Here is a 23,348-nt window from a genome sequence, read left to right as displayed (position 1 = left end):
AAGTGGACTCATCCGAACCATTTTCAGTAGCGTTCTTGCTTGGGCTAAAATATTGCGATCTGCAGCTTGAACACAAAAGACGTTGGACGGAGAGACGGACAAGCAGGCTTAGATCGATTTACAAAATGATTCTGGATGGATCGGTATAATAAAAGATGATTCTATCTTAGGCACTTCTGGGTGTCCACTCTACCTTAATATACCCTGTACCGCAAGTAGTATAGGGTATAAAAATCGGGAGACCAATGAAATGAAAAATGAAATAAAAAGAAACCTGCAAATATCCATGCCAGCACTGACATTGCAACAGGTGCGTCAACACTTATTTTGAATAGTTGCTTCCCCGGAAACTATTAAATTAATAACAATACATCGCGTAGCTGATTTCAGGATGTTCATGGTATTAGTTATTTCAAATGCAATACTTCTAATGGAAAAAAAGTTAGGAGAGTAGCAAAGAATGTGCTTAATTGTGGCGATGGTGCGTACAAAAAAAGAAGTCATAAAAAAAAAATTTGTTTTGGAAAAAAAAGTTATAAATTCATGTTTTCAAAAACAATATACAACTTCGTTTAAATTTGTGTCGAGCTGTTCATGATGTAATTCAATTTATTTTCAAATTTTAACAGCAATCTTGCTTTACTTTTCACATTAACAGCAATCTTGCTTTCATTTTCACACTAACAGAAATGTTGCCTTTTTTTAATGTTTGACAGAAAAGTATTTAAAACTATTCCAACTATGAACAGGTGGTTAATTTCGTATTCTTTTTGTTCATGTTCATTTAAAGCGTTGCCATTTATTGTTCTCTCTCTATTCTTAACACTTGGTAATTTTTGGTCGAGTAGAACCCCTAATTCGATGAACGAACCTATGTCTTCCAAATTGTATGAATCGATGAAATACTCACTATTGGATGAGTTCCTCCTTGAGAAAGAAAGCCTTTTGCGTTTTTTTACATTTAATTTCGTAAAATTTAGCGAGGACCATGTAACCAAATTATTTAAGTCAATTTGAAGCTGATACGAATGCGATTTCAGGGAGAAGGAAGAAAACAGTTTAACATCGTCAGCGTACGTGTTGTGGCAGTAAATATGTGTGTATGTTTTATGGAAGCCTCTTTCGTCTCTTCATATTTTTTCTATTATTATTATTTCTAGTATTAATTCTTCAAGTGTGCGCGTTGTGTAGCGTTATGTTTCAACAGCCCAGGACGAAGAACAAGCAACCCATACAATGCACTGCTTCTGCTGCAGACTACATCAATTTTTTGCGAACGTACAGTGAGTCTCATTAATGATAAGTTTTTTCGTGTACATATGGCTGGTCTTGTTCACCGAGGGGAGTTTTTGCGGAAGTGAATTAAGATTAGAAATGCCTTGGCTCTATATAAACTCCACATCGTTGTTTCATTGTTGTCGAACTCTTTACCTGGAGCAGCGAAAGCTCTTAACTTAAAGTTAGAGCAAAGGTAGATTGAAAACTTCTTCATAACAAGAAAGAGAGGGACATCAAATAATACAAAGACTCAAGACAAATTTTATTACATATGATCAATTTATTTAATATATAAATTAAATTAAAATTTACTTGGAAACACCACATTCGAACTTTCTTAAATTTGCTCCGATTCAAATCGAAATTTATGGAACGATTGGACATATATTCGTCCTTTCCTTTCCTTAATATATTTGTTCTTTTGTCGTAAACTTGTCATGGGCATTCGCAAGGAAAAGATTTGATAGAATTTATATTTTTTCACTAAAACAATTTTTCTTTTAAATCTAACATATTATAGCGTATATATATATTCATATATAAATATAATAAAAGATTACATTTTGAAAAAGTAAAAAAAAATTTCACTTTAGTAGAATTGTACATTGCTTCAGTACTTGAATCGATGTTTGCCGCATTCCTTCTGAGTTGTTTATATCACTGTAAACTTGTTGTTACAGATAAAACATGAGATGCTAATAGTCAAAATATGGTATTGACCAAATCTCAGTCAAATTTCATAGTGTAAATACAAAGGAAAGCCATCCTTCGAAAATGAAAGATTATGTTTAATTTAGACGGATTAGAGAACGAAAGATCGTCTCTAAATATCTATTTCAAATAGAAAATAATGATCCTTATATTATATATATATGTAAGTATAAATTTCATAAGCTTAGAACGTTGTCTAGAATTGTAGCAAAATAGGCAATTAAAATTTAAATAATGCAAGTTTAAGGAAAATGTAAAGGCATTGAAGACGTCGGATCAAACAATTTTTGCAAAAAAGCTTTTTAATATTCAGGCAAACTCATATACATATCAGCAAAAATCTTCATTGATAATGTCGGAATTGACAGCTAAGCCCCTTTCTTTTAAAGCTTTTGAAATCAAACGATGTTTTTCTTGCCTTTGCTCTTGCTCACGTCGTTGCGCATCCAAAATCTCTTCCACAGATATTTCCTTTAACGGCAACTTCAATTCTTTACCCCGGTCCTGAAAGTAAGATTGAAAACATTTTCTACGCGTTACACGTTTAGTCCTGAGTACGTACAATTTCTCCCAATAAAACAACATTTTCCCCTCGAATAATAAACACGCCGCGCTCTATATCTCCATAGTTATTGCCGACATGAATACGTTCAATAGTGCGATGTAATACTAGATTAGCGAATTGATCCACCGAACGCAAATACCCAATTAAAGTCCGTCCGTCTCTTAAAAGAACCATAAGCTTTTCTAAAAAGAATTCCACTAAGAACAAAGCATGGACATTTTTTCATTTGCTTACTATCTACTTCATCTAAAAGATGTGCTGTGCCTGCCAAGGGGTTTAGTTCATCGGCCATAACAAACCACAGTTATCTCAACTACTCCAACTTCTCCGGATCCCAAAATGATGGAGGTCGACAAGGTGGACAAGCTCAAAAAGGGTTGGGTAAACTTTTTCTTTCACTCTTCAATTTGTTGAAATTTCCTAAAAAACTAATTTTAAATTATAAAAAACGTGTTAGCTAAATCACGAAGGCTCTAATATATGTTGAAAGGTGTCTGTTGAAACTGCAAAAACAGAGAGAAAATTAAGTTTATACAAAGATTACATTATGTTCCATGAATTTCCTCTTACCTGTAAAATGTTTTTTTTTTTGCGAATGACAACAAAATGCCAAATATAGCACATATATATTGTTCGAAACGGTTACCACTTCGAAATGGTTACTTGAATCTATTTGCGCACCTCAGATAAATGATTTGCAGCTTAGCTGTATAAACATCGAAAGTCTGTTTCTTTTTCATATAATATTTTTATTACTATTTAAGGTAAATATTTTATCACAACGCAGTTAGTTCTCAAGATTGCTTTAAGTTGAAAAGTCCCTTTAGAATGGACATAAATACCAGTTTCTATAATTTCGGAAAGGTATATAAAGAAAAATAGGCAAACGGACTCTTTGGTAATGGAAATGACGGCTTTTCGTGTAAGCTTATTGTTTGTTGATCTTAGCACATGTTCTAGCAATTTTTCAGGTTTGTAACACGCACAAACAAAATTGGGAAACCGAAAAAAATGTATTTACTATTAATCTTGAACAGTGAGTGCTTTTCTGAGTGTTTATTCTTTGAATACCAAAAAGGGAAGTCCTAACTCAAATAAAAGTGTCCCGAAGTCCTGAAAAAGGCACTATCTCCCATTGTTCTTCTCAAGACGAATCGAATTTTCTTAGTTTCCATTAATTTGCTGTCCCTGTACACAATTAAGTATTGTATACGCATTATATTATTCTTACGTTAATTGTGGTAAAGGGTATATTAAATTAGCGTAGATGTATACAACGCACAGAACAACTTTAGTTAGAACTTTACCAATTGATTTCGTCCGCCTTTATGTTTAATCTCTTTCCTTTTATTTTTGCGTTCAATCTGGAATGATTGGATTGGAACATGTCCATCACCGCGCATCACCATCAATAGCGCATTATTTTGGAAAAGTCGTTGAAACGAAACTGCGATTTTTAATATGACGCGATAAAAGTCGATAGAAAGCTTTGGCAGAGTATCAATAAATGTAAAAACTTCGCAACAGATGGAATCATTTACCGAACCAATTTCTATATAAAGTTTTCTCATCAAAAATAAGTTTTTATATAGCAGCAGGGTCTAATTTTTAGGATATTGCTATAACAATTGTTCCAAAATTGTCGTCTGTTATCGAAATATGTCCATCCTTCTATCTATTTTTCGGATGACTTCATAGATTCTAATGAAAGATAAGGTTAAATAGAGCAAGTTATAACTTTCCATATTTAAGGGAAGATAGACGGGGAATTAGACGGAATGGAGTAGAGAATACACAACATTTAACTTACTTGGTTTTAATTTCGAAGAATTTTCGAATGCAATAAATTTATCTTAATATATATTGTGAACATACAACAAGTAAGAAGCTTATGTTCAATTGGGCCTGAATCTCGCATAACCGCCACAATTAAAATGTTTGGAGGTCCACGCACTTATATGTCGTCATAAGAAAGTGAATGCGATAAAATTTATCTTTCAACTTTTATCTCACTAAAAAGTATTGTTAAGAAAAATTAAGCTGTCCTATCTTGACGTCCATACTTCCTTAGGAAGCAAGGCAGGATCCCATCGCAAATCACGTAAAGCAAACAGCAAGAAACTCCTTGAAATATTGCTATAGCAAAATTGAATGCAAGCAAAGCGAAACTTCATTGTGATGATAGCCTAACTTTTTGTATGATATTGTAGAAAATAAAAATGATGGCAGCTCTGTTTGATAGACATGCAATGAATGAATACTTGATAATCGTTATTAAATATGCCGCCAATTACTTTTGCGATTTGTTTTTCTAAAGAAAAGAAGCTACAAAAGCTTTGTAAATGTTAAAGTTCTTTTTGTTACGTCGTTATTTATTTGATTTCTTTTCATCTTACTAATTAACTGTTGAAGTGGTTATAGTTTTTCTTTGTGATTGATTGAATTTAATCTTCTAATTTGTTCGTTATGTCGTGTGAAAATATAAAATCTCCTAATGAACAAAGAGAACAACTAGGTACGTCTGCCAGAGAAGAATGTGTCGGAATGTGTTCATATATGGCAGTGGTGATGTCCCGAATTTTCGTACAAACCATGGTAAAAATGAAACCAACTTTGAAAATACAAAAAATGATTTACTTTTTATAAGGACCTGTCCGTATCTATCCTATAGTATTCCTTTGTAACCTGGTAATAGAATCATAGCAACTGGATATATCTTATATGGTTTTCTTACAGCTATTGACATAAGTTTGATGAATATTCCAGCTGTTTTACATTAACACTACAAACAGAAAAAACAAAACAATGAGTCTCATGCATGTGTTTTGAACATTGGTAAATCTTCTATAATCGACAATATTGCAAAAACATATGTTGTAAACAGATGTATAGTCGTTCACAAAACGAAGCTGCGTCTACATTCCCACTTTAGGGGAACAACTTAAATCTATTCTTGGTTGGCCTTCTGTATCATTTAGTTAACGAAAAAAGAATTTAGAAAGAATTTACTATTATTAATCCTCTCGTAATTTGCAAATTACTCTTTAATAAAACAGTTCAGTAAATATCTTTTAAATTGAAAGTCAATCGCCTTTATAACCTTTTTTCGTTTTTTGGAAAATAATGAATGGTATAAATTGAAATTTCAAATAATATAACATCAAAAGAGTTAAAATAATATAGTATGAAGTATAAAGCCAAAAGATAGCTTTTGAATTTGAAAGATGTCTTTTTTTTCTTCCTATTTTTTTTTGTTTTATTTTTTGGGAGATGACACAATGTAGCATTATTCCTAATTTCGGATAGGGGCTTCAACTTTGCTTTACATGTATAGACACAACTGAAACAGAAAAAACAACGCATAAGGAGGAAATTTATTTTAAATCTAGAAATTATTTATCTAATCTATGTTCATCTTACACTAATGTACACTTGTTTTTTTTGTTGAAAGCGAAAAATGTATTTTAAAAAATTCATACGAAAACATAGTTATTGAGAAATTGATATGAAATCATAGACATTCGTTTGATTGTAATCAAAGGGAACCAATAAAAATGAAGAATAAGACACCGGCTCTTTGAATAACATACGTAACTGTAAAAAGAAAACAGTCTTTATAAAAAATTTTGTTTTTCTTTTTACAGTGCATATACAGGGAGTTCTTACACTTTCCTACGACGTAGCCCTGCTATCATTTTTAAAGAAATATTTTTCTGGGCTTAATACTGTTTCCAGAGTTTTCTTATTCTTTGTCATTTATTTTCACTCTAATCTATTTTGTTTTATATTCAAAGGCTTGTAAAGAAATATATTTCTAAGTTTAACGATTATTTCCAGAGTTTTTCATTTTTTTTATCATTCCGGTTTGTATTTAGGGATTTTTATTCTCCAATCGAATTTATTTATTTTCTCATCCCTAGTATTAATTTTTCAATCTCTCAGCTTTCAACTCTTAATGGAATGTGATTGAAGAAAACTAGGAAAAGCCAGCATATTATTTTTGTAAGATTATTCGCATAGAAATAAAATTTTCCTTTCCTATTCGGTCAAAAGTTTGTAAAAAACAAGACGCTTTCTTAAGTAAAAATCGCGAAAGTTTCTACGAAAGCGACATAAAAAATTGTAAAAATAAAATAGTGAAAACGAAATTACAAAAAAATTCCAGGCCTCCATCCATTAAATAAAAATAAAATTTCCATCGGATGGTAATGAAAAACACTTCAATAAGAGAGAAACAAAAATTTTTATAGATGACGACTATTTTACATATCTGTAATTACACAGGGTGTATAATAGACGAGGTATAAAATCGAACAAGAACTCACGCAAATTTCACGTGAGATTGTGTAATACGCTTTTACATTATCTCGCTCAATGCAAACTTATTGGAAAGAGATAGTAACAAAGTGCAAATTGTATCGAGTACTCGTTTTGAATCGAAAATTTTCGCAAAGAGTACAAAGTAAATATATAACATTTGGATAGACAAGGTTTTATTTATTTGTTGTTACTTATTTTCCTTTTCTTTTGTGATCTTGAAAAGTGCTTTTCTTATGAAGGCTATTCGGGAGAAAGTTTTTAATTCATTAACAAAATTCATTAAACACAATAAGCAGCACCTGTGTGCACAATTGCTTGCAAAACGAAAAACGATAAGATATTGACGGGAAATTCCATACTAAATAAAAGCGAATATATAATCACAAACCAAAACAAAAAAGAAGTAAAATGAACACTTTTGTGCGCAGTTATAGGAAATGTGGCCATAAAACCGAACTAGCGCTACCCATTAAAAGATGTAAGTTCGAGATATCTGATCAAAATTTTACATCTTTAAAACTATGTTAAAAAAATATTGTGAGCTCATGTGCCAAGTATTATACATAAGCAAAATGGAGAAGACCTGGTTTTCCAACTTTTAGTTACAAAGATGCCCAATAGATCAACACATAAGATTTTTTCAGTTTAGTGCAATATAGTTAGCTATATGCCGATCGCCTTATTTCATATTTTGACTTAACGGGAATTCCTCCTTACCAAACTAGTCACAGTTCCGTAATCGATTTTGGAGACTACATGTCTTTGCTAAAATACATTATTTTAGCAGTGAGAATTGATTCGCCTGTATGCCGCTATAAATTATGATGTGCATTTCTTTATATATTAAAATAGGAAAATAAATACTACCTTCTTTTCAGTTTCTTAAAATATATGAAAATGTTAAAAATGCAAAGGGATCTTTACCTATCTTTGGTAATTTAATGACACTAGTTTTGGTTGCAAATGTCGACATAAATTAAAAAAAAGAAATTACTTAATAGCATTATGGGACATCATACATATATGGTTCTTATTTTAATGTCCACTTAAGACATTTTAGATGTGATAAAGTTAGTAAAGGAGAGAAGCTTTGATTGAAGTCATCAAAAAACATTTTGCTAGTGTTCACTTGATAATTTGCACCCGTCAATTTTATTATTAGTGAAGTAATTATGTAAATTCTTACAACCGCTTTCAAAAGTAGTGGAGGCCGCTCATTTTATAATAAGAAACGTTTACGTATTCTCAAAAGCATTGTTCACATTGGTTATGTAAAATACTTAAAATGATTCACAGAGAAGGCAACAATAAAATACAAATACTACTAAAAATTTCTAAAACAACATTTCTCAGATTCCACTGCACATATTTGTACAAATATGTTTGTGAAGTACAGGCAGGATAACTATATTCCGCGTTTGTATCTTGGTAAACGCTTTTTGTCAACCAATAATACAACTGAAGTTCTGAGTGTCCTCTCCAACAAAAACGCCAACAGAATGGGATATCCAACGAAACCTTACGTCTACAATATTTCGAGGTATTTTTACCGAAGTCATCGGCTTTTCGATCAACCTTCTTCTAAAGTTGAAGTAACAGTCCAAACTATGAAGAATAAACAGAAAGAAAAGGTTGAAGAAATCATGAAAGAAGCATCTAGTGCTACTACTACTACGTCGGAGGCTGCAAGCGTTGGCCATATAACAAGTAAGGATTCCGATACAGCAAGCGCAAGCAAAAAATTGAATGAATCTACACCAAAAGCGATTGTGGTGAAGAAACCTCTGAAAGATCGTATTTGGGAGGAATTGGTGCATTACTATCATGGGTTTCGTTTATTAGTAATTGATATTAATATATGCCGTAAATTACTGTGGCGTATTCTGAATGGCAAAACCTTAAATCGTAGAGAAAATCGCTTATTGTTGCGCACTACTTCGGACTTGTTTCGTTTGATACCCTTTTCAGTTTTTATCGTTGTACCGTTTTTGGAATTACTTTTGCCATTGTTTATTAAATTTTTTCCTGGGATGTTGCCTTCGACTTTTCAAACGGCTAAAGAACGAGAAGATCGTCTGAAGCAGTCTGTGCAAGTAAGAATAGAAATGGTGAAATTCTTGCAGAAGACTTTGGACGAGATGGCGGTGCAGCATAAAGAACATAAAAGCGAAGAAGCAAAACAATTCGACATGTTCTTCCAGAAAATCAAAAATCCCAATGAATACGCATCGAACGAGGAAATAATTAAGTATGCGAAACGATTTGAAGATGAAATTACTTTGGATTCTTTATCGCGTGAACAATTAATTGCCCTTTGTAGGGTGTTAGAATTAAATACTGTGGGCACCACAAGTTTCTTAAGGTTCCAGTTAAGAATGAAGTTACGGTCTTTAACCACAGACGATCGTGTGATTGCTAGAGAAGGTGTCAACTCTTTGGATTTGTGGGAATTACAGCAGGCGTGTAAGTCGCGTGGCATGCGAGCGTATGGGTTGACAGAGGAACGCATGCGAACTCAACTACAGGAATGGATTGATTTGTCCTTAAATGAAAAAGTGCCACCGACCCTATTATTATTATCGCGCACTATGTTACTCTCAGACGATTCCATAACCACGGATAAACTTAAGGAAACAATAAGAAAGTTACCGGATTCCCTGGCCACCCAAACTAAAGCCGCCATTGGTGAACGTGAAGGTAAAATCGATAATAAAACTCAAATCGAAATAATTAAGGAGGAGGAAAGAAAAATTAAGGAGGAGCGGGAAGAAGAGCGAGAAGAGGAACGTGCTAAGGCCAAAGTTAAAGCTGAAGCAGAACCCGAGATAGGAGAAACGATGGAAGTTATGAAAGAAAGTGATGCTATTTGCTCCGAACGCAACATGATCATTCAAGCGGCAGAAAATGAAAAGAGAATGGAAGAAGAAAAAAGCATTTCATCTAAAGATGTCGCTTTGCTCAATGAAGCCCTGAAAACTCTATCTACCGATAAGAAAATGTTGGTTGAGAAAGAAGCTATTAAAGAAATTAAAGAGGAACTAGAAGAATATAAAGAGGATGTAAAAGAATTAAAGGAGGTCGGAAAAGCTGTGCAAGAACCTGTGGCAGAAAGTCGCGCCGCCAAAATGCTTTTCAAAAAAGTCAATCGTATGATTGGACAATTGGATAAAGTGCTTGATGATTTCGAAACAAAACATAAACAACAATTACAAGAAGAACGCAAAGCTGAAATAGTTGCTAAGCACGGAGAGGAATTTCTTCACATAGACGAGCTGGTACAAACGATAAAGAAAGTAAGTCCCTCGCAAGTTATGAACAAAACATATATAAATAGGTATATGAATGTATAAATTTCATGTAAATTTGAATTGCAGCTAAAGCAGACCTCGGACGAGTCAAAACTTACGCAAATTGTTAATGTTTTAAGTAAACTGGATTCGGATAAGGATGGTGTTATAACAGTCGATGAAGTTCTTAAGGTATGTAAGTAATTTTTGACAATGATTATTTTTAGATGGAGTTTTAAAAGCAAAAGAATTCTTTTCAACTTAACGCAGGTGGTTGAAGCCATTGGTCGCGAAAACGTTAAACTTAATGAAAAGCAATTAGAAGAATTAATTGCTTTGCTTGATAAAGAGCAACTTTTAGAAGCCGAAGACAAAATTGAGAAGGCTTTAGCGAAAAGTCAAAAAGACGCAGAAGAAGCGAAGAAGATTAATCGAACCTTCAACGAACTTGGTGCAAAAAGTGGAAACACACTCAAGTACATTAAGCCAGACTGCAAAACACCGGCGCAACCGTGTGAGGATTTAGTGGATCCCGCCAAATTAGTGAAGGACGCATGCGAGGATTTAAATATTACCGATCAAAAAAATAATTTGAAAACCGATGTAAGTTGTGTATGAACTGAAATTTGATTGTGTTTGTCAAGCGAACGATGAGAGCATAGCAAGTTATGTGATACTCAAATTCTTCATTTCATTTGTTGGAAATTTATGCAAATATACCTCAATTGAGATATATGTTGACTTTAGTGTTTTCCATTATGATTGAAAGACCGTTTAAAAGACACATACAAAGACTTTTATACTCTTATTTTTCTATCCGAAATAGTAAATCACATCAAAGGTTCAATTTAGTGTATATTGGTTGAAATTTTTATTTATAAATTTGAAAAATAAAAATTTATATTCTTTTACTTTATTCCAGAAAACTGATGCTCGCAAAGAGGCTGCGTTACTTGACGCGGCCGAAAAGCAAAAGGAGAAAATCTTACCCAAAAATGATATACATTCACCAATGCCACCACCATCTACTATACCTGCACCCCCGCCACCATCAAAAGCTACCCAAATAAATTCCAAGGATAAAATGATTTGACCGAAAACGGTAAAGGGCAAAAATATAAGAAACTTTTCCTATAAATTATCTCAGAATGATCTCGACGAACCGATCCAAGGCACAAGATTTGACAATAAAACTAATAATACCAATAAAACCTAAAGTAAAAAGAAAGTTCCAAACCATATAACATGGAGCTTAGGCAATTCTCGTTACCTCTTTACCTTTTAGGTTATGCTATTATTAATTTTATTGATTTCTTGATATCTATCATCAGCTCTCGTATGTCTTGCAGATTTAATTGCGTGATCTTTTATATTTTATTTTTCATCTAAAGAAAGAAACAGCCGAGATATTAACAAGGTATAAGGATTTTGTAATTAAAAAAAGGCGATAAATCAGATAAATGATTATCGTTAAGATCCACCTTTAATCACAAATTCCTTGCACCTGCTTATCAATAAAACTGTATATACGTATTTCATATTGTTATAAATAACGCTTTGTAAGTTGTGTTTGAAATTTCATATAAAGATGAAACTGGAGATTTTTAGTGATTTTTTTTAAGTAAATGAATTTGTTTTTTATTTTTACGATTTTATTTATTTACATTTTTATTATTATAATAGCGGTATCAGCCTAATCCATTCTGTACGTTTAAACGAAAACTCGTATATTTCAGGTGAAGTGCTTAATTAAAAAATCACAGAACGAAAGAGAATATATATGTTACACCATACCTTGCACAATATATTTTTTTTTTTTTTAAGGTAAAAATTGTGTAGTAACATATGAATAAATATATTTTATATACCAAAAGAAATTCTTATTATTCTGTAAAATGGTGGGGGTCTTTGAACGCATTTTTCAATTCTCTTTTTTTCAACGATTTCAAGTGAAACCTTTCATCTAAGAACAATAAACTGCGGTAGTAACACCCTATATTCATAACTTTGTGGGCAGGGCCATGTTTTCATGTTTATCTCATGATTGATTATCATAAAACATTAAAAAAGTGCAAACAAGAAAATCTAATCACTTGTAAATCTGTGTGGACTTGGCCATTTTTCTCCATTTTTGCACATAAATAGTAAAGTTTTTCGTAAAGCAATTGTTGAAGATTTTAACTTTCTATCTTTTATAATTTGTGAGTAATGATCAAAAACACACAAATTTTTGTTTAGACAAACAAAGTTCAGTTTACGCTTTACCGTCCGCTTGTGCTCTGACCAATTTGGCACACTTTCAGTACCGGCTTGCGTGTAAAGGCTCCCAATGTCTTTACCAACTTTAAAGACAACATCTACGTTTTTGCGACCAGAAGTATGTCAACAACACACACATAGACGGACACACTGACATACGGATGGACAGACAGTTATAATCAACTCAGAGTTTCATGCTGATCAAGAATATATATACTTTATAATGGCTCTGAAGCTTCGTTCTGGTTGGTCTAAACATTATGACAATGATGAGGATACCTCCCATCCTTCATTGGTGGGAATAAAAATGTATATAATAATGTCAGGTAACCCCGCGGAACCTCGCTATGTCTTACAGAAATGTTGCGAAGAAAAGTAGGTGCGAAAACACTCGAGCTTGCTATTACCGCATATGAGGCTTAGTTGAATGCGCGAGCTCTGGCTAAATGGTGGATACTTGTAACTTTGACTATACTCAATGACTGCTAAAAAAGCGCGCCTAGCTTTAATGAATGATAGGTATTACGCGAAAGGAGAGATTGTTAGAGCAGTTTGTGAGCACAAGATCAGATAGTCTTGGCTTAATATTAGATTATGTAAGTGGAATAGTGCCAACAGCATTCAAACTGAAGAAAGCATATCTAGACAATGGCAATACCCTTTATCGCACAGAATTGGAATGTCATTAATGTGCCGATCCGTGGGAAAATATTATTTTCCATTGACATCGCGATCAACATATAACTGAGTGGAGACGTAAATGAACATTCACTTGAAGGTTTGGAATAATCCTAATGAAATGAAGTCGCCGTGATAGAAGAAAAAAGAGAGCTATGGAAAGATTATATTCGTCAATTATTTGCAGATGACATGAGATCGGTAGGCTTTCCAAACGACGATTAACAGTTTGCGAAAGATGAAATAAGAGGAGTTATGCTATAAAAAATGCCAGAAACGATAAGGCCGTGGCTAACGATGAAATAACTCAAACATTATAAAACTGATAAATAATGATAATCCAGATATCCATATAAATTATTTATTGAGATCTACGACACAAGCATTTATCCTGATCACTGATTAAAATCCTCGTTCATCACAATTTCAAGAAAATGTCGGGATTATAAAATGACACCCCTTATGAATCATATTCCGAAAATATTCCTAAGCATGATTCAGCAAAAGCGAATCATCACTTGATCGTACTCAGATCGATTTCCGGAGAGGCATGGCCACCAGAGAAGCTTTATTCTGAACAGTGGAGTTGTGTGTCAATACGTTTTTCTTTATTTCATAGATTGTGGAAAAAAGAGTTTGACAAACTATAGCACGATAAATTAATAAATATGCTGAAAAATCTTAGTATTGACGGAAGAGATGCACGTTGCATCAAAAATTTGTATTAGAGACAAACGGCAGAGGTTCGAGGAGAGCGAATAAACAACAACAATAAGACAGAAACAGGAAAGAGTACAGTAACGCAGACACAGCAATAATAACCACAACAATCTAAAATACATTAGTAATAGTAATAGCAACAGCAATATCAGCATCAACAATACAACACAAAACAAAACGATATTGCTAACAGCCACTCATTTATTGTTGCATGATATGCAATATAGTTTTCCAGTATAAGAAACAATTTGCGAGTGCGAGCACAAATTCCATCGAAAAATGCGTGCACTAGGAATAAATTCTGAATTCATCAATCTTGCAAAGGTGCTCTCACGTCCAAGAAGAGGAAGCATTTAAAGTTTTGGGATCTTAACCTAAACGACCAAACTAATCTGCTGCGCAGACAGTCTAGATACTTTTACAACCAGATGCTTCGTCGCGAAAGAGCTTGACATGAGCAGCGGTGGTATACCAATGTTCTTGCCGATCTAAAAACTAGCAAATCTGACCTTTCATGAAAAGAATTGGAGAGCAAGCTACCGCATCGATTCCTGCTCTTCTCAACAACGACGACATAATATCTTACCCAGTTAATAAAGCTAATGTGTTTGCTGAAATGTTTGCTTCAATCTACGGCTCATCATACAGCAACCAATCATTACCACCACCGGGGGAAAGAGTAATGTGGACGATGCCTGCAATAGTCCTACGAATGGAGGCTGTTAAAAAGGACTTTGGCAAACTCGACACCCGCATGGAGCCGCGGACAGACGGCGTTTCAAGAAAGTGCTAGATACGGATACTCATACAAGCATGTGTCAAAAATAAGCTGATCACGTTAGACCATGTGAAGTGCGGAAATATTTACGAAATATGATTTGGTTAACTCGTATCTATGTATGTATGTATTTTAAGTATTTATGTTAAGATTAGCATCAGTTTGACCGACAATAAAGTAACGCCACTAAATGGCGATCCTGCCAGAAGCACATTTTATACGATTGGTGTGTTGCTGTTGTTCTTGTTGATGTTGTAGATGCAGATGACACTTATGTTGCAATTTTGTTCAATGTGTTTCAAAATGAAAGAGTCATCTCCTATCCGTATCAAAATTAAACGAAATTTTAAACGAATTCCGAAAAATTAAAACGAATATCCTGGCACAACTTGCTTGTCCAGGAAAATTAGAATAAGATGTTGTTGGGAGAATGTAACTAGAGATATTTCTCTTTCAATATATGTTGGGAGCCCTCAACCGGATGCGACGGAACGCTCACGTGCTCATGGCCAACAAAAATGTATCAAGAACTCTTGATACCCTTGAGAATTGACGTAATGTGAGTTTTCTTGTGCTTACGTGCTGGCTTCAGAGGAAGTGATCTTCGGAGATGTAGATATAACTACATGTGGCCCACTTAAAATAATTTAATATATTGTATATGATCAGTATCACCTAGGAATTGTAATTTGATGTGTGTTAAGAAAGCCCTCTGAGAGAACCAAATTGTGTTTCTATCGAATTCATCTCATCAATTATCTCTCTTTCGAATTAGGCCAATAGAAAATCCAATAAATATAAATATCAATAGTCAGTGCGGACAAATGCTCCTTTTACTTAGCTAGTGACAATTTGCTCCTATTTGTGTGTGCAACTGAAAGAGGGGCGCCCTGTCGCGTTTCAGTGCAGTAACAAACCATCGCGTGTATCTTCTGTAGTAGTAATAGGTAATCAAAATGAGTAGACACACATGTTATGAAGATGCTCCAAGATGTTGAAAGTCAAGGAATTTCGGATAGCTTTTAACGCAGACAGACTATCAGCGGTAATCATAGTTTTCAAAGTTTGAAGGGTAACTTCGGCTTCGGTTGTGAAAGTCAAAGCATTTTCCTGAAGTACGTGATTAAGCAGAACTTTTCCTCATGCGTCTACAGCGGTATAGGCAGTTGGCAGACCGTCAGATTTAGAGCCGTCTGCCAGCCATCACTTACGAGTAGTTTGGTTTTGCACACAACTAGATTCCTGAAGACGTAACTTGACCACATTCATAGCTTGAAGGATGGCCCTGGCTTTAGTTATGAAAACTGAAGGATTTTCGTGATAATTAACCTTTCATTTAAGCATTTTTTTTTTCTCTTTTAACAAGCAAAAGAATTCAAAAATTAATTACGTTTGGCTACGATTGCTTAAAAAACCTCGACCTAGGATATGTGTTGCATTTAAATGTAATTAAAAAAAAAAAAAAAAGTTTTAAAATTTAAAAATTAAAGTGAAATCTTTCAGAAACGCTTTACTTTTCCTCTCTATTCACTTGTCGTCCCCCTGCGTTCACTGCGATCTAAATGTAAATGCGTTTTATCCGAATTGTAGTAAAAAGCCGCAACGAATTTGACTGGAATAACTAATTGGACAGTTTACGATAAATTCGAAATTTTCAAATTGAAGCTAAAAGAGAAAAAGGTGACATATTAGACTCTCTATATAACTACATGTATATACATATTTGCAAATAGCCTACGTGTATAAATTGCTAAATACTACGTGTATAATAACTAAAATAAAGTGGAAGAGATATGTTTAAGGTTTTTCGTGTGTGAATTGCGTGCTCGATTGTCGACAATTAATTTTATATACATATCAATGAAATGAATTATTTGTTTAATAATATATATATATATATATATATATGTGTCATTGAAAAATAAAGAAAATTTCACAAATGAAAGTGAAAGTTTTCTATTCTATACATTTGTGTAAACAAACGTTGAAATGAAGAAAAAAAGAAAAAAAAAAAAAGAAGAAACGACGGGAAAAATTCCGCAACTGAAAGCAAGAATATCTATCTATATTGCTTTTGATAGCAGTACTACAACAAATATGTTCACTTGCGTTCAAAGGAAAATTAAGTAAATTAAAAAAAAAATAAATAGAAACCATCTTATTTATGTATTATACATGAACGTGTGAGTGTATATAAAACAACAAACTCTGTTATGGTTAATTTGTCCATTTATGTCAGATCACATTGTGTGATGTTTCTTTATATTCATACTTACACACTAACATATTGGCAAACATTAAATGACTAATTATGGAGGAACTAAAACCAAGCAATTCCTTCTTTAATGTATGTGTGTGTTTCTATAGTAGCTGTTGTTGTGTCGAAGTTGCATTGACTTCTTTTATGACCAGTTTTCTAAATCATTACTTTATGATCTTGCACAACAACAACAACAACAACAGCAACAACAACAACAATTGTACACAAGTGTTTGAGGGAGCATTTTTCTTCGCAGGAGGTGTATTCGATATATCACATGTGTTCAATATATAGAAATACCTATGAGAGATGCGTACACGTTCATACACCAACTGTACAATACATATATATACATATATTGCACATATATATATATATATACAATGTATACTACATAGATGAAGACAGGGATCGATTTAAGTATATTGATAGATGTCATGTTTAAAATAGCATTTAAAAAAATTTACTTTCTTTCCCGATTTCCCGATTTGTTATTCTTAGGTAAAGTTCATCTGACCATTAAAAAAATGTATAAATAACAAATAAAAGCATTATCGTCGTTCCGTCGTTAAATACCTTGCATCACATTGCTCAGCACAATTTTTCATTTATTTTCATAAAAGAGCAAAATATGGGTCACTTGTAGCCGTGTAAAAGTCTACTATTCACGCGAACCGTTACAGGGTATAGGATTCAAAAAATAGAATTGCACGGTCCAAATTTAGTACAAATGCTTATAAGATTTGCAGGCATAACTGATTAGTTGGATAAGCGTTAATCGGCGGCCCCCCAAGAAGTGAGACAAAAGGGTATCTTACTGCACCTGAGGTACCGCAATGAAAAGGTAAATGGGTACGAGTCACTTTTCTTGGTATATTTTATTTTTATGTCAAATTATTGTCAACGACCAACAAAAAACAAGAAATAAAAAACAAACTCAACCAACCAAACTCAACGCCATTTCTCCTAACACAATTCTTCATTTGTTGTCGTAACAAAATGAGTCGATCGATATGCCAGATGTCCTGCTATGTATTACATACATTTGCAAAAGTTTAATGTGCGCTGCACCACAAGTGTTGTAAGACATAAAAAGTGGAGCAATTATCCTTACATAGATGGTCAATAATTCCCGATATACAGCAGATCGTGGTGGCATAAATAAAACTAAGAACATATTTTCTTAAGAGATGCCTGTCGAAGCTTCATCTGAAATCCAATATAAATTTTTGTTGTTTTTCGCTTATTGATAACATTAAATGGCAAATGATCGTCAAAGCCGTGCCGTAGATTGATGATATGTTGCTCTAAAGAAGCACCGAATTTTTTATTTGGTTTTTGACGATAATATTATGGAATACATTATGAAATGTACCGAAATGGAAGCACAAAGGGTTCTGGAAAAAAGAATGGAGTTTACCTTGCGGCACATTAGAGGCATTCATAGGTATTTCATAGGTATGAGGTGCGTGTGAGCCAAAAATATGTTAATGCATCATTTTTATGGAATAAAAAATGGGGTCCTGTTACAAGCTAGCTGCACATATATGCACATAGTGAGTGAACAGCTTGTCCCAACGAAAGCTAGATGTAAGTTCACTCTTTGTTTGGCATCTAATGTGAAAAGCAAATATGTTGTGCATGGGTTTTTGTACTAAAAGAAAAGATGAAATGGAACCGATATCAACTTCATTGGCTGGGGCTGTCGTTTTGAAACTGGTTGACCCATTTACTGGTTGCGATAGAACCATTACCATCGACATTGGCCAAAATTTGCAAAAATACAAAACGATGAAACGGAACGCTTTACAGCGCACTTTTACGAATATGATCGAATGACTATACTCTAACAAGCTATAAAAGCGAACCGAACAAAAAGTTATTTCTGCTAAGTTGAAGACATAAATCTACAACAGCGGAAAAAAGCAATAATAATATCACAAAATTTGGAGTCGATATGACCGAATAAATGGCCAGAAAGTGAGTGTAGCGTGAAATGTAAATGTCATAGTTGGCCTATGCGTGTATCTTACAACCCGCTCGATTTGTTCGGCATAAACGCATAGGTTCTGCACAAAGAAACGAAAAGCGAAAATATTTCACCTAAAGACTTTTTATTCCAGTTAGGAGAAGAACTTGCAAGGGAATATAAAAACGTCTAGAACGTTCATCGGTCTCAAATACAATCACATCCTTTCCAAGTAGACAAAAAAATGTCAAATGAAGTATTGTTCAAGCGACAGGAAAGTGCTTGCGTATGGAAAGCACTTAGTAGAGCAACCTTTGATTTGTAAAACCTGCGGTATTGAATGACGAAAGAATTTCATTACAACACTGCTTGTATGATTACAGATTCTTTGTTAAAAAGTTTGCATTTTTGTTGGTTGATTTTGCGTGATTGAGGTTTGGCATTCAGACGCAAAAGTGGCAAAAGGCATCTTTTGCTCTCGAAATAGTTGTAGACAGAATCATGGTGGAAATAGTGTTAAGGTAATAAACATGAAGAAGCGGAGAAGGCGACGATATAAAGCGCGAAGCTAGTCATGTCGAAGATGCTTGTTAAAGAGCTTCTTAGCCGAACTAGCATATCAAGGCGATGACGCACTTTCCTTAGACAAAACTCTATGGCCTGAACAGTTCAGATTTATTTTTTAAATCAAATAATTTTATTAACTAAATGGGAACAAGATGGGCGCACCAACTGTAAGATAACGCATATGCGGTTTCTTTGAACCAAAATAAAAGACAGTAAAATTTATTCCCGCGATCGGCTTATAGTTCTCGCTATTGAGTAAACTCGATCGTGCTTTGAATATATTAGTCGACAGCAATTTTTGAAGTTGAAAGATTTCTTGTTCGATAGTAAGAGAAATGCATACTTTTCGGCAGCTGTAAATTCTCTATTGAGTTTACTCGTCGTTGAAAGGCCCGTCAGAAATGATTGCATTATGTATAATGCAATAAATAAGAAACTTCTCAGACGGACTGCGTATTCAGAACATGCCATTCTTTCTGAAGATTCAAGATTCCTTCATGCTTACATATATACATATTCGAAATCAATCTAACGTAGGCAAAACCAGCCAAGGGAAGAGAGAGTGATGAAGTTATCATCATATGGTTTCCAAGACATTGAGCTGATAACTACCTGTTGACGAAGACAATAGTGAAAAATCTCTACTAAGCGGTAACTAGTAAAATCCACATCCCGTATTTGTGCATTATGCTCTCATATGAACACGTTGATTTTCCTTAAATAAATCCAAAAAGTTTAGACTTTATGTTCGATTCGATATTAAACACGAAACGTTAAACTGTTTCTATTGTTGCATACGAGAGTTGCGTTGCAAAATAAAAAAGGAACGCAAAAAAAAGAAAAAAAAGCAACAACAAAGTTGTATGAGTATACAAAACAAAACACCCGCAATTTCGCCATTTCTAAGAAAAATTATGGAATGAATGAAACACTTGTTCACATCTAAATATGCATGCATGTGCGTAGTGTTTAATTTGCTCATTTATGAAGATGATGCCATAGATGATACAAATATTGTTTTGTTGTGCTTCTGGTTGCGGTTATTGCGTACAATGATTTGTTTCTCTTGTGTCTTCTCGTTAAACGATTCGAGTTGCATTTCACTGAATCGTTGTTTTTCTTCTTTTTTTTTTTTTGCTGACTGGCTGGCCTTATACATGGCAGGCGTCCGTTTTTAAAAATTTTGTTGCATGCTTTTCGTGCTTGCTTTCAAGTAAATTCTACGGAAATAAAAGAAAAAGTTTTTTTTTCTATTTTTCTTGTTTACATTAGTGATTTTTTTTCTTGTTTTTGTTGTTGTTGTTATTGCTTTTTTCTTTTGCTCATTTTATTTCACCTTATCAGGGAATGAGTATAGTGTGTTTGTGAATGAATTTTAGTTTTCATTTAAAGAGTTTATTATGACTTGCAAGTTTGTTGCTTAAATCTTTTGATTTTATGTAGAAATTGTACGCGTACGCGTAGCTAGCTTTTCATTTATTTATAATAAATACTTTCCTTTTCTGTCAAATTAGCTAACCAAACCCAACAACAATAACAACAACAATATTGGCATCAATAACAATAATATTTTTTAAAGTGTCTGACTGGTTGATAAGTGGTTTTCTACTTTGTTTACTTTACGCTTATGTTTATGTCGACCCATCGCTGTAAAACATATTACGTTTCGTTATACTATTAAACAGACAGTCCGATCGTAGCCTAAAGTACATACCATTGTGTTTATTAAAAGCAAACATAAACAAACGCAAAAAAAGTTAAAAAAAAAGTAAAAAAAAAAACAATTATACGTTATATGGTTATTTACATAAATATATTATATATATGTGTGTGTATGTGTATGCTCGCTCGCTCGTAACTAAATGTTATATGTGTAAGCGTTACTGTAATAAGTAATAAACGATTATAATCTTTTTGTCAGCTCTTCTGCTAATTTAAACGATCATAGCCATGCTATTAAGATTGACAGGCATTTTAAGCACGAGCTACATGTACAGACATAAAAATAGCAAATTAAATAAATCTAAATAATTTGTTTATGACAAATAATTGACAACTTGTCCGAAGTTGGGCAAGTAATAAAAAAAAAGAAAGAAAATAGTATTTATATATACAGTGAGTCTCAGTAATATTGAGTTTTTTCGCTCGGCAAAAAATAAACGCTTGTTAAACCTAATCCATTGTCCAAACATACCAATTTTTCTTCAGTAATTTGTTTTACCAGGAAATGCATATTAAAATATTAAAAAAAAAAAAAAAAAACAAAGAAAACATTATTCGAATAGACAAGAAAATCAAATAACTTCAACAACTCAAAAAAGATAGTGTCATCAATATTGACTTTTTTCATATAAGAAAGGATATGAAGATAAAAAGTAGCATATTATTAAGAATTAATATTCGTTGGGATATCCATTTTGCTTGATAACCTCATTTAAATTAATTAATATTTTGACATATTTTGTAAAGTTTTTCTTGTGTAAGGAACAGGGATCTTATTCCATTCTTCTTGTAATCTATTTTTCATATCTTGAACGGAAGAGGTTGAGTGTTTTCGCACATGACGGTCCAATTCATCTCACATATTTTTGATGGGGTTCATATCTGGTGATTTGTGGAAGAGAGAGAAGCACATTGGGGCAGTTACGTAAGATCCATTGCTGAATTAAGCGGGACATATAGTTGAGGGCGTCATCTTGATAGACTTTAAAATGTTTCCAAAATACCAAGTTTGTCCGTCCCTTCTTTCAAATTTTCTTTTAATATCCTTAAAAGTTCTTCCTTGGTACTTGGTATTGCGTTCTTGCATCAGCGGCTTACGGCAAGCGTAGTACTAAGTGTTTATAGATGGGATTGTAAGTAAGGAGGCTTTTTCGGGATATTGAAGGAAAGACGGACAAACTCGGTATTTTGAAAAAATTGGAATTCTATCAGGATAACGATCTCCGAATTCAAGAATGGATCTTAGATCACTGCTTCTCCCACTTCCTCAAATCACCAGGCATGAACCCTGTCCAAAATATGTGGGATGAATTAGATCGCCGTGTGCAAAAACTCGCAATCTCTTCCGTTCAAGGTCTGAAACACCGACTATAAGAAGAATGTAGTAAGATCTCTGTTTTCTACACAAGAGAAATTATACAAAATATGTCAAAGCGTTTAGATGACGTCATTAAGTAAAAAGGATACCCCAACGAATTTTAATTTTTAATAATATTTCGCTTTTTATATCCGTATCTTTCCTTATACGAACAAAACCCAATTTTAATGTTTTTTTTGTTTTATATTTTGATATGTTTTTCCTAGTAGTAGAAGTTTTGCGTTTACTTTTCGCCGAGCGAATAAACCCAATATTAATGGGACTCACTGTACATATGCTTTTGCTTTCATTTCCAAATATGTGGAAAGCGGAAATATTGAAATATTTATGGGTAAATAAAAGAAAGTACGACACGAGTCAAGTGTTACCATGACGTAACTTCAGGCGATGGCAATTAAAGTCTTTGTATAATAAACTAAAATATGTTATATAGTTTCGCTATGAAAATGGCCGAATGTGTTCACGACAAGGCAATATGTAGCCGATGTAAGAGAAATGTATTATCTCAATCGCAAACCCATGTACCATAAAGGCATGCTTACAAAGTATATGCTTAAAAAATTTGCATCAGAAGTCCTTCAACCCATTGCGGATGTCTGTGGTTATGTGAAGTGGGTACACTGCTTTAAAGGCTTAAGTTCACAGCGCCCGATGGACCAGAAATGCGAAAACACGCACTCAGCGGTAGAAGGATGAAGATTATTATGTGGACTTATGCTCCCCTCTGATGAGTTCGAGGGCTATTTAAAAACCGCACGTGTACAATGCATTTCCGAATCAAAAATCGAGTTTGTAGCACATTTGTGAATCGATATTGAATTGAATTCTTGGTCGAGGATGTACGCTTATATTTGTA

General features: G+C 33.6%; 2 protein-coding genes across 2 annotated transcripts; one reads left to right on the top strand and one right to left on the bottom strand.

Moving 5' to 3' along the window:
* Positions 1-1,822: 1,822 nt before the first annotated feature.
* Positions 1,823-3,265, bottom strand: LOC119633670 (U6 snRNA-associated Sm-like protein LSm1). The gene is made up of 4 exons (XM_038027340.1): positions 3,125-3,265; positions 2,789-3,057; positions 2,552-2,736; positions 1,823-2,493 (listed from the first exon to the last, which is right to left on the bottom strand). The coding sequence occupies exons 2-4, from the start codon at positions 2,844-2,846 to the stop codon at positions 2,320-2,322; spliced, it is 417 nt and encodes a 138-aa protein (XP_037883268.1). The 5' UTR covers positions 2,847-3,057; positions 3,125-3,265; the 3' UTR covers positions 1,823-2,319.
* Positions 3,266-6,691: 3,426 nt separating this feature from the next.
* On the top strand, positions 6,692-11,911 carry LOC119633487 (mitochondrial proton/calcium exchanger protein). Its single transcript, XM_038027070.1, has 5 exons — positions 6,692-7,352; positions 8,228-10,167; positions 10,249-10,353; positions 10,432-10,764; positions 11,084-11,911. The coding sequence occupies exons 1-5, from the start codon at positions 7,283-7,285 to the stop codon at positions 11,252-11,254; spliced, it is 2,619 nt and encodes an 872-aa protein (XP_037882998.1). The 5' UTR covers positions 6,692-7,282; the 3' UTR covers positions 11,255-11,911.
* The last annotated feature ends 11,437 nt before the right edge of the window (positions 11,912-23,348 follow it).

This window comes from Glossina fuscipes, unplaced genomic scaffold, assembly GCF_014805625.2.
Source record: "Glossina fuscipes isolate IAEA_lab_2018 unplaced genomic scaffold, Yale_Gfus_2 2, whole genome shotgun sequence".
NCBI classification, from domain to species: Eukaryota; Metazoa; Arthropoda; class Insecta; order Diptera; family Glossinidae; genus Glossina; species Glossina fuscipes.
Note: the sequence above shows the minus strand (reverse complement) of the source record. Positions and strands in the feature narration are given on the sequence as shown.